Raw genomic sequence first — 12,588 nt, forward strand, 5'->3', positions numbered from 1 at the left:
CATTCCTTTATATTGGCTTTTAAAATGTATAAATGCAGCAATTTATAAATTGAATGAACGGTTTAGCACTGGGAAATACTTTTTGAAAAAAAAAAGTGCATGTTATATACAACTATAATGAGGGACAAATGAGGAGAAAAGAGGGACAATGCTCCAAATCAGGGACAGTGGGGAGCTGTATGTAATGTAATGTAATGTCCCCCTTAGTTTAGATGAGGTATTTGGGGTGCCCCCCTGGCATTGTGATCTTTGTTGGCACTTCCTGACAGTGTCTATGAGAAAACCGACAATAATGAGACGTTCCTGATTCCCCCTCACAGCCCCCCATTGCCTGGGCGCGGTCACGTGACTGTGACGTCTCTTCGGGCCTCTCTGCATAAAGTCTCCTCTGCTCCGGGAGATGCTGTTAGAACGGCGCCGCTGACTGAGGACGACGATACCGGAGCTGGCCGCTGTGTGACCCGGTGCTGTCCCCTCCCTCGGTATGTTGCCGTGCTGGCAGGGAAGATGACGGGCCGCTGCTGAGCCTAAGAAGAATGCAGGCAAAGCGGAGCGGCATCCCGGGGGCAGAGCGGAGAAGCCATCACTAGCCGTGCCATGTTCCCTCATCCCCTCTACCAGCTCCCTGAGCACTTCCAGATGGGATCCCCCACCCTGAGACGGATCCCCTCTCACCCCCTATCCCGGCCCCGGACCCCCAGCACCATGCTGCCCTCCATGCTGATGTTTGGGGTGATTGTGGCCTCCTGCGGGTTACTTCTGATGATTGAGAGGGGCATCCTGGCTGATGTGAAGACCCCTCCACCCAGGGGAGACCTGGCATGGCGCTCACACAGCCGGGGTGAGGTACACCAGGGAGAGGACTTGGACTATGAGATCCTGCGGGATATCCGTAACCGGACGATGAACGGCATCTGCGGCCAGAAGAACATGCCCCACAGTCCCTGGGACCTTCCCCCGGGCCAGCGCAGGACCCTGCTCAGACACATCATCGTCAATGACAAGTACAAGTTCCTCTACTGCTATGTGCCCAAAGTGGCCTGCTCCAACTGGAAGAGGGTCCTCAAGGTGCTGGATGGCCACCTGGAGAACGTGGACGTCAAGCTGAAGATGGACCACAAGAGCGACCTGACCTTCCTGTCTGACCTCTCGGCGGATGAAGTCACCTACCGCCTGCGCCATTACTACAAGTTCCTGTTTGTCCGGGAGCCCATGGAGAGGCTTCTTTCTGCCTACCGCAATAAGTTTGGGGAAATTAAAGATTACCAGCAGAAGTATGGCATGGAGATTGTCAGGAGGTACCGGGAGAAGCCCGGCAAATCCCAGGGGGAGGATGTCACCTTCTCCGAGTTCCTCCACTACCTGCTGGACGAGGATGTGGAGAAGATGAATGAGCACTGGATGCCCATCTATAACCTGTGCCAGCCCTGTGCTGTCACCTATGACTTCATAGGATCTTATGAGAGGCTGAGGGAGGATGCCAACACAGTTCTAGAGGCCATCAATGCCCCACCATACATCCAGTTCCCTGAGAGACAGGCCTGGTACAAGCCCGTCACTAAAGAGACATTACATTACTTTCTATGCAATACCCCCAGGGGTCTGATCCGAGAGCTCTTACCCAAGTACATCCTTGACTTCTCTTTCTTTGCCTATTCCCTTCCCAATATTACCAGTGAATATTGTAGAAACTAAAGCTGGCAAACACAAGTAGCATGTGGGCTAAAGGGAACCATTCTTCCATCTACTCTACACAGGTTGGATGGACAACTCTGCCGCTGCAGCCGTTGTGTTTTGCCAGTTGGCCCCACCTGTTGTCACAATACCCAAACAATGCCTTGTATCTGATTGGATGCAGGCCCTTTTCAGGAGACAGTTTTTTTTTTTTTTTGCTCAGCTCCTTTAATTCTTCAGTAGTTGCACATCTGGGGGGAGGTGACCAACAGGGCCACCCACTTAGCAAACTTCAGGTGGTTTATGACCAACATTTGCTCTGTGTACGGTCGGTCATCTTATGGTTTTAAACTGGGATATTTAAAGCTCAACTGAACTATGGATTTAGGCTAGATTCACACTATGCAGGTGCGGGACTGCATGTAATTGGGCACTGTCCTGCACCCATATCAAAAATGTGCTGTTAACAAACAGCGATTAATTCTTGAGATTAATCTTTAATGGCACCCCCACGCACTGTAAAGCGCAGCATTTTGTCCTGTGCTGGGAACCACATAGCACTATATATTTGCAATTTTGGAAAAGGGACAGGGACCTTTTATCTGCTTTTTCCATTGGTACTACAGCCCATTCAAATGAACGGGCTGCTGTTCAGTCTGGGAAAGCAGCATAAAGCTGAACTCCAGGCAGATTTTTTTCATTGCTATAAATGTCCTTTCATTTTAGGAATTTCTTTGTTTTGAAATATAGGCGTATGTAATGATGTCACTGTTCGCTGTAATTGGACAACCCAGACGTTTCAGTCTGACCTGCCCACTATCATTGCATCAATGAAAGGCATTGCCTTCTGTACATCAAACTATGAAATGATGGTGGGTGGGTCAGATCGGGATTCTGACCCACTCACTGTCATTGCATCATTTGATTGGGAATATCACCCTAGACAAATCGGCTACCTGACCACTTTCACTCCAATGAACAACTACAATTGCCATTGCATGATGGGAATTGTAGTTTCTACAAGCGGTACCACACAGTTAGTGGTTGTGACATTCCAGCCCCCATGGACCCTTATTTGGGTTGCTGGCTGTAGCTGTGTTGTTTTTTTTAAACGGAATGTCGCACAGGTTTTTAAGGTGTGTATATATAAATGGTTTAAGTTTTTTTGTTCCAAATGATTAGGAGTTTTCTAATGCACATATCTAGTGGCACTTATGGAGCATGTTTAGCAGGAAACCAGCTAAATTATATTCCAGGTAAGTCATACCAAAAGTGTGTTCAATGACTTACAATTTGATTTCTTTCTAAAGCAGCTATAAGCTGGGTAGAAAAGTCTGTTCCTTGCCAGAATGCTGTGGAATGGGAACCTTGCTCTGTGTATATATAACCAGTGGTCTGCAGTAAGGCTGAGCTCAGGCATGTTCGTATACTCCACGTGCAGAGCCCGCCAGGAAGTCGGCGCAGCGCTGCGCTAATCACAGGCAGTGAGACATTGCCCGATCTCTGCAGCCGTGCATAGGGGCAATGTCTCACTGCCTGGGATTAGCGCAGCACTGCGCCGACTTCCTGGCAGACTCTGCACGTGGAGTATGCGACATGCCTGAGCTGATCCTTACTCTGCAGACATCTGATGTCCCCCTGCTGAATCAGAGCCAGAGCTCTCCAATCAGCATGGAGCACAAGGTTGATTGCAGAGCTATAGGCCTGATTCAGCAGGGGGCATTTCAAACCTTTGCAGAGACACCACTGTTTTTCCACACACGGGCAAACGTCAGATTCTGCTGCTGGTGGCAGGGGACAGGCTCTTTTCTATCCAGGCGATAGCTACTTAAGCCCTCATTAACATTGACTGCGGCTTTGACATTGTGCTACTTCATCTGAAATCGCACGATTTCAAAGCCACATGTCAGTGCGACTTGGAATATATCTGTACGGCTTCATGCACAGATGACTATGCAAGTCACATCCGAAATTGGCAAAAGTAGTGCAGGAACTACTTTTTAAAAATGATGCGGCACCGCAAAGTTGGCACACTGTTTTGAACAGTGTGATTGCAAGCAATAGGATGCAATTTGAAAAGTCGCTCCAATGTGAATGTGGGCTAAGATAAAAAACTTTAAGATTATAAACATCTTTTGTTTTGATGCACCTGGAATGTATTTAGCAGATTTAGGCTGAAAGTTCAATAAAGATTTAACGTGCATTTAAGGGTCCTTTCACACGGGGCGGATCAGTGGTGATCCGCCCCGTGGATATCCGCTTGCTCAGCGGGGATCGCCAGAGCGATCTCCGCTGAGCAGGAAGATGACAGGTCTGTCTCTGCACATTGCGCAGGGATGGACCTGTCACAGCGCTGCTCTCCCCTATGGGAGATCGTCGTCATCCGATCCGATGACGGATGGAAAAACAGCTTTTTCCTCCGTCACACTTTTTTGGATCGGAGCGGGTCGGATGTCAGCGGACCTGTCGCCGCTGACATCCGACGCTCCATAGACCTCTATGGAGCATCCGTTCAGGTCCGCCTGAAAAACTGATAGTGTGAAAGGGGCCTAAAGCCCAAACTTTTTTTTTTTTTGGATAGATTCATGAGCGAATAGAACCCTTGTTTGATTATTTTTTTTTACAACTGTCTGTGTCATTACTGGGCACATGCATTTTCTCTTCTCTTTCAGAAGAACCTCATGTCCAGGAAAACTGGGTTCATTTACACCAGGGAAGTCCCCTGTGGTGCGTTTAACACATGCACTTTATGTTACACATTAACGTGTGTTGTGTGAAGACCGCTTATTAATGAGAATGGGCTGCCACTGTACACAAGCAGATCAACAACTAGACCTGCTGCAAATTTGGTCAGTATACTGTAATGCAGGTGTGTTGAGATGCCATGTGCAAATTACTACAACATGCTATTATGAATAAGCTCTGAAAGTGAGAGAAAATCCAAAAGTTGTCAGCTGTCTAAAGTTGGCCATGCGCTGTACAATCTCCAGGCAATCTCCTTTAGAGTTACCATAACTATGTAAAATGAAGACAAACCAATTGGTATCAAATCAGCCGGGCCCTTCCACTACATAACTGATGGTAGATCTAAAGGAGATTGCATAATTATATGGTATAGTGTATTATTTCATCATTTCTTACTATGTCCTCATCAGTGGTTCTTAACCTTGGTAAGTCTGGGGCTTTGGACTTTTTCCAACTCTTTCTATGCCTCAACAGTAAGACCCCTTTCACACTGCCAGCGTTTTTCAGGCGCTACAGCGCTAAAAATAGCGCCTGAAAAAAGCGGCTCCATTCACTCCAATGTGAAAGCCCGAGGGCTTTCAGACTGCAGCAGTGCGCTGGCAGGGCATCACAAAAAGTCCTGCCAGTAGCTTCTTTGGAGCAGTGAACTCCCCGCTCCTCCACATTGAAATCAATGGGTCAGTGCTGCGATACCACCGGCAAAACACTGCTCCGGTGTATAGCACGCACCCCAAGTTTAGGAGGGCATTTTAAGGAAAAAAACTTTTAGGAGGGAAGTTTAAGGAAAAAAAACTTACATTTAAATGCCCATCAATGCAGCCTTATCAGTGTCCATCTGCAGCCTTGTCCATGATTGCAGCATTTTCCAGTGTCTTTCCAGCATTGCCCAGTCTCCTTGCAGCATTTCCCAGCCTCATTGCATACTGATTATTTACAATTGGCGCAGATCTCCGCTGACTGTGAGCGGAGGAGCGATCGCCGTTGACATACACAAAGCCGAGTGTGCTCAGCTCCTCTTGGTTACTCTTGCAGTCCCACCCTATGATGGACATAACACAGGCCGAATGGCAGGACTGGGCGGGACTGTGAGCGGAGCCGAGCGCTGCTGAGATACACATAGCCGAGTGTACGGCTAGGCTCTGCTCACAGTCACGCCCAGTCCCTGTATTATGTCCATCATAGGGCGGGACTGGACGTGACTGAACGAAGCCAAGCTTAGCTGAGTACACTCGGCTATGTGTATCTCGGCGGCACTCGCTCCTCTGCTCACAATCAGTGGGGGATCGGCGTATTATACGCCGATAAATACGGTAATTGCTTAGTTGCAGGAACTGTCATTGGACTATGAGGATGCTGATCAAGCATTAAGAAGGGGTTTGTAGTTTATTCATTCATAGATCGCTGTGAATGAATGACGCAGCTGTGCAGGCAGACCTCTGCACAGCCAGAATCATTTTTAATGTGACAGCATCTGCAGGAAAGAGGAACCTGTTACAAGAGGAGACTTATGGGGTGAGGGGGATTGGCGATTATACAGGTGTAACATGTTGTTAAATTTGAACTTAGCCTTTCCTTTAAAGCGGAGTTCCGCCTGGGTAAAAAAAATAAAAATACTGCAGCTTCTGACTTTTAATATAAGGACACTTACCTGACCTGGGAGCCTGTGATGTTGGCACCCGAAGCCGACCTGTCCCTCAGCTCCAGGGTGCATGTGCCACCATCATTACTAAGGGAAACAGGCATTGAAGCCTTACATCTTCACATCCTGTTTCCTACTGCGCAAGTCACGGTGCACTTTCTGAATGGTCCCTGCTGTCTTCTGGGACCTGTGTGTCTCCCAGAAGGCAGCGGGGTGGGGGGGGGGAGGGTCCACACATTACTTAGTTCCTTCCTTAGATGTGGGAGCAGATACCCGATTTAACAGGTATTTGCCCCCCCCCCCCCCCCCCCCCGAAAGGTGCCAAAGGTGGCACCAGAGGGGGGAGGGGGGAATCCGATCTGTGACAGTTCCATTCATGGGTGGGACTCCAAATTAAGCTCCACACCAGTGCAGCCCCCAACGCTTCCAGAGGGCTGCACAATGACAGCATGTTTAAGTGTATTAAGACTTCTAGTTTGGAAACCTGCTAAAAATAATTGGGCTGTAATGCATCCTCCTACATTTTTTGCAGTGTATTAACAATGCATATATAAAAGTAAAATAAACTTGATTGTTGGTGTCAGTGACAGGATTTATAACCCCTAGCATTGGTGTCAGTATCAGTGGCTGCAATAAACCCCAGCATTGGTGCCAGTGGCCACAATAAGCCCCACGGTGGTGTCAAAGGCTGCAGTAATGACCCCCAGCATTGATGTGAGTGGCAGCACTAGTAACCCACTTGCCCAACGTTGGTGGTCACTGATAGGGCTGTTAACCTCCTCTTGCACTAATGGTTAGTGGCAGGATTATTTATCCCCCCTTTACTGGTGGTCAATGGCAGTTTTATTTAACCCCCACTCATTGGTGAAAGTATTATATAACAAACCCCCCCCCCCCCTTTTGGCGGTGATCGCAGCCTTTGTCTGCAAGTGCTAATCTTTGCTGTTCTTCAGAACGGGTTCCCGGAATGGAATTTGTTCGTATGTAGGGGATGTACTGTACGCTAAAGTAAATTTTAGGGCACGCAATAAATTACCCAATTTTTTGGGTAAAGTATAAAAGATGAAGTTGCACTGAGTAAATAGATACTCAACATGTCAAGCCTTAAAGTGTGTGCAGTGCACCTTTGAAACGATGACAAACTTTGGTACCCTATTTTTTCAATAGGCAAAGTCCCTACAGGTATTGCTCTCACTTCGGTGTGCGTGGTGATATGTAACATATGTAGTGAAATCAACGTTTTTGTGCGTAGACGTCCCCAATACATGAATCTATGGTCGTACATGTGTGTAAGTGTTTAAGTGTAACTTAAATTTTTTACACTTTTGAAAAAAGATTGTTTACTAACTTTTTCATCACCTAGGGGAAAAAAAGTCCCTATTTGATGAATGTTTGGGTTACAGGTTCTCTTTAACGAGACATCAGGGGTCTAAAAAGCTTTTACTGGGGTGTGTGTAAGCAATCTGGTGGCTTCACAGCTGCTGTTCGTGTGTGCAAATCAGCCCCCCCCCCACCCCCCGCTGCCACCGACATACCTGCTGCTTCATTGGTGGTAAGTAGCAGTATTATGTTATTAACTTCTCTTACCCCATTGGTGGACAGTGGCCATGTGTTAAATAACCCCACCACCCCCACATGTGTCAGTGGCTATAAAATGTATCTCCTCCACACTAGTGGTAAGTGGGTTACTTACCTAATCACGTGCTTCCACAATGCTTTCTCTCTGTTTTGCTTGTACTGTCTATCAGAGATCATTTCACCTGACAATACCACCCTTGTATCAGTTCTTGATGGAACGCACAGAGCATTCCGTCACCTTACTGCTGCTCTGCTATCTGCCAGGCCTACAAAACCACAGAGAAAAGGCAGGGTCAGCACATTTCTATCTGGTTATGTTGGCCCGTCGAACAGCAAGCTGTTGTGAACCACAGATCTGCAAGAGAGGAAGTAAACAGAAATCTCTGAGATGAGACACAGGTGACAAAGAAAAATCCTCCGCATTAAAAAAAAATCTGCTTTTTGATTTACTTTAAATATAATGCTGGAGATTTATACATTGTTTGTATCTGTGTGTATGATTCATCTGGATAGCCATCATTTTTTTTTTTCATTTTCAACAATTTTCTACTTTAAAAAAAAAAGTATTATGTTTTGTTGCTTTATTTACTGTATACCAAGTATACAAATATGACAAGTATATAAAGTGATGTCTAGTACAGTATACCCATCTACGCCCGGCCTACAGACCTCCATCTGCCCAAATCTATGCAAACAGAAGCAGAAATGTTCTACATTGTTTACATATCTGTAAAAGTCACACTGTTCTGTCACCAGCATATGCTGAATATCCTCTCTGTATTTGGCAACCCTTTGCACTGGTAAATGTAACCAAAGATTTTGTAGAAACAGTTCAACCTATTTTGTGGAAACGGTATGTTATTTCTATCGTGATACTTTTTTCAGATAAACAGCTGTTTTATGCATCATACTTAAGTCTTGGCTGATTATTTCAGACAGGTTTGTGCCTGTTATGTTAGAGGTACTTTTAACTCATTCAGCGTCAGCACTAAGATGTAAAACAATATCTCAGGAATTCATCAACACAATTTTCTTTGAACGATTTAGCTTCAGGCCACATGAAAGCACTCTAAGGGCTCATTTACACTTGCTTCGGCTTTAACAAGGCAGCTTTGTTAAAGCTCTCTGAATGCTAGTCAAAGCCCCTGTCACTAAATAAAATGGTTAGCTTACAGTCCTGTTTACACCTGCTTTTGCTTTGCTTTGGTTCGGCTTCACTTCAAAAAGTATACCCCATGTAGCTTCAGTGATGCTTAAAAAGCATCTTCAAAGCCTCCATTGAACTCTATGGCAAAGCTTGCTTGAAGTCCCACCAAAGCCTCATCGAAGCATCAAGTGAAAGCCGGGTGTAAACAGGACTGTAAGCTAACCATTTTATTTAGTGACGGGTTTTGACTGCCATTCACAGAGCTTTAACAAAGCGTATCCAAAGCTATGTTTTGAAGCAAGGTGTAAACTAACACTTGGACCCTGTTCATATCTGTGCAGTCTGTTTCAGTTGCATTGTACACGCGTTTTGGCACATAACCATTGCATTTTTCATAAAATGAATAATGCAGCAAGCAGAATTTTTGTAACAAGCTGCACTTAAGAAGCACAAAAGGTGCACAGGTGTGAAGTGGAATTCCAGGCACCACTAATCTTGGAAATGCACCCCCCAACACCTATTCTGACTAACACATGTAAGACGGGTTGGATGGCACAGTGGTGTAGTGGGTAGCACTCTCACTTAGCAGTTAAAAGGGTCACTGAGTCAAATAGCAATAATGACACTACCTGCCTGGAGTTTGCATGTTCTCCCTGTGCTTGCGTGGGTTTCCCCTGAGTACTCCGGTTTCCTCCCACACTCCAAAGACATGCTGGTGGGCTAATTGGCTTCTGTCCAAAATTGGCCCTAGTATATGAATGTGAGTTGGAGACCTTGGATTGTGAGCTCCTTGAGGGTAGGGAGTGATGTATGTGTGGAGTGCTGTGTAAATTGACGGAGCTATGTGGGTACCTTAGATAAATTATGATATAATAGATGAGCATCTTAATGAGACACAATGTATGGAGATAGGGACAATTGTAGACACTAACTCAGGTTGAACTGGATGGACTTGTATCTTTATTCAACCTTACTATGTAAGAAAGATCTTTTATACTTACCGATTTGCAGGGTTCTCTTGTCTGGTTGCGTAATCCAGCTCCTCTTTGTCAGCCAGCAGTGGCTGCAGGGGAGAAAGTGCCAACAACGGATGGGCCGTTGAAGACTCTTGGTCTTGTCACTGCTCTAGGCTTTACTAGCTGCTGTCAGAGTAATCTCTGTTCTCCCCTGCTGCCGGCACTGGCTGGCAAAGGAGAGATCATGTCACCAGATCAAAGTGGCTTGAAAATAGGTAAGTAAACACATGTTTCTTACACAGGTTAGTTAGAATAGATGTTTCTTCCCTTACTCAGCACCTCCACCATTCATAGAACATCTTGTAATTTTTTCATTGAATATAACCTCGTCCAATCAATATATGCCTTTTTCTTGAAAAAAATTACAAGGCATTCTATGAATTGCAGAGGTGCTGAGTGAGCGACCCCTAGTGGTCAGTGTACAGAGGGACACCATACGCACAGAGTGCAAAAGATCACAGCTCTCACTCTATGTATTGCTGACTATTATAGCATCCCTATCAGGCCTCTATATATCAGATATGCATACTTACATCAAGCTAAGCTGAACCAGTGTAAGTATGAAAAAAATATATTTCTTGGAGATTTTTTCACAAAGGCAGGCATTTGTAAGGAAAATACAGGCAATAAAGTGAGTATACCCAGTGGTTTTATGTTTCCAAGAACTACATTGTAGATACCGTATTTATCGGCATATAACACGCACCCCAAGTTTAGGAGGGAATTTTAAGGAAAAAAACTTTTAGGAGGGAAGTTTAAGGGGGAAAAAAACAACTTACATTTATATGCCCATTAGTGTCATCTTCAGCGTTGTCCACCATTGCAGCCTTATGCAGCCTTTTCCACCATTGCAATCTTGTCCCCCATTGCAGCCTTATGCAGCCTTGTCCACCATTGCAGTCTTGTCCCCCATTGCAGCCTTATGCAGTCTTGTCCCCCATTGCAGCCTTATGCAGTCTTGTCCCCCAATGCAGCCTTATGCAGTCTTGTCCCCCAATGCAGCCTTATGCAGTCTTGTCCCCTATTGCAGTCTTGTCCCCCATTGCAGTCTTGTCCCCCATTGCAGCCTAATGCAGTCTTGTCCCCCATTGCAGCCGTGTCTATTTTATTTTTAAAAAATGCCGCCGCCGAGATACAGAGCCGGATGTGTATCTCGGCGGCGTGCGGTAGTTCTCGACGGGCCTTCGGCTCTTCTCGCCAGCTTTCGGCCGCCGAGAAGAGCCGAAGGCGGCCGAAAGCCGCCTTGAAGAGCCGAAGGTGGCAGAAAGCCGCCCAGAGGCTCAGAATTTCGGGGGATCGGCGTATAACATGCACCCACGATTTTCCCCTGCTTTTAAGGGGAAAAAAGGGCGTGTTATACGCCGATGAATACGGTAATCAATTTAATTTGACTGAATATTTATGTGACACTAAAGCAAAGTTTAATGAGCCCTGCTTTTTACAGCCACAATTATTTTATTGTCGCTTCTCACACCTTCTAATGCTGCCTGAAGAAAGGGAAGTATACAGTGCATCTGGAAAGTATTCACAGCACTTCGCTTTTTCCACATTGTGTTATGTTACAGCCTTATTCCAAATGGATTAAATTCATTATTTTCCTCAAAATTCTACAAACAATACCCCATAATGACAACGTGACAGAAGTTTGATTGAAATCTTTGCAAATTTTTTAAAACAAAAAATCCCATGTACATAATTTTTCACAGCCTCTGCTCAATACTGTGTTGAAGCACCTTTGGCACCAATTACAGCCTTTTTAAGTCTTTTTAAGTACGATGCTACAAGCTTGGCACACCTATTGGTAAGTTTCTCCCATTCTTTGCAGGATCTCTCAAGCGCCATCAGGTTGGATGGGGAGAGTCGATGCACAGCCATTTTCAGATCTCTCCAGAGATGTTCAATTGTGTTCAAGTCTGGACCACTCAAGGACATTCTATAGAGTTGTCCCGTAGCCACTTCTTTCTTATCTTATTTGTTTGCTTAGGGTCATTTTCCTGTTGGAAGGTGAACCTTTACTCCAGTCTGAGGTCCAGAGTAGGTTTTCATCAAGGCTGTCTCTGTACATTGCTGCTATCCTCTTCCCCTCGATCCTGACAAGTCTCCTAGTTCCTGATGCTGAAAAACATTCCCACAGCATGATGCTGCCACCAACATGCTTCACTGTAGGGATGGTTTTGGTCATGTGATGAGTGGTGCCTGGTTTTCTCCAGGCATGACACTTGCCATTCATAGTAAGGTTGAATAAAGACACCAGTACATCCTGAGTGTGGGTGCATACCTACAATTGTCCTATCCCTATACATTGTGTCTCATTAAGATGCTCATCTATTATTATTATTTTATTTATGGTGCCTATATAGCACCGTCAATTTCTACACAGCACTCCACACATACATCGCACACTCACATTGTTCCCTACCCTCAAGGAGCTCACAATCCAAGGTCCCCAACTTACATTCATATACTAGGGCAAATTTTTTATTTTTTTTGGACAGAAGCCAATTTATCTATCGGCATGTCTTTGGAGTGTGGGAGGAAACCAGAGTACCCAGAGGAAACCCACACAGGCACAGGGAGAACATGCAAACTCTAGGCAGGTGGTGTCGTGGTTGGGATTTGAATCAGTGACCCTTTTTACTGCTAGGTGAGAGTGCTAACCACAGTTCAATCTTTGTTTCATCAGACCAGAGAATTTTGTTTCTCATGGTCTGAGAGTCCTTCATGTGCCTTTTGGCAAACTCCAGGTGGACTGTCATGTGCCTTTTACTGAGGGGTGGCTTCTGTCTGGC

The 12,588-nt window shown here is 45.6% G+C and overlaps 1 protein-coding gene across 1 annotated transcript; it reads left to right on the top strand.

Annotated features, from left to right (window-relative positions):
- Positions 1-344: 344 nt before the first annotated feature.
- Positions 345-8,546, top strand: CHST14 (carbohydrate sulfotransferase 14). Its single transcript, XM_077464883.1, has one exon. It carries the CDS (start codon positions 598-600, stop codon positions 1,693-1,695), a length of 1,098 nt encoding a protein of 365 aa, XP_077321009.1. The 5' UTR covers positions 345-597; the 3' UTR covers positions 1,696-8,546.
- Positions 8,547-12,588: the final 4,042 nt, after the last annotated feature.

This window comes from Lithobates pipiens, unplaced genomic scaffold (genome assembly GCF_037356315.1).
Source record: "Lithobates pipiens isolate NorthernLeopardFrog02 unplaced genomic scaffold, aLitPip1_a1.2 Scaffold_30, whole genome shotgun sequence".
NCBI lineage: Eukaryota > Metazoa > Chordata > Amphibia > Anura > Ranidae > Lithobates > Lithobates pipiens.

What these genes read in the sequence shown, in the direction of transcription:
- CHST14 (XM_077464883.1), top strand. Translation starts at nt 598, where the DNA reads ATGTTCCCTCATCCCCTCTACCAGCTCCCTGAGCACTTCCAGATGGGA.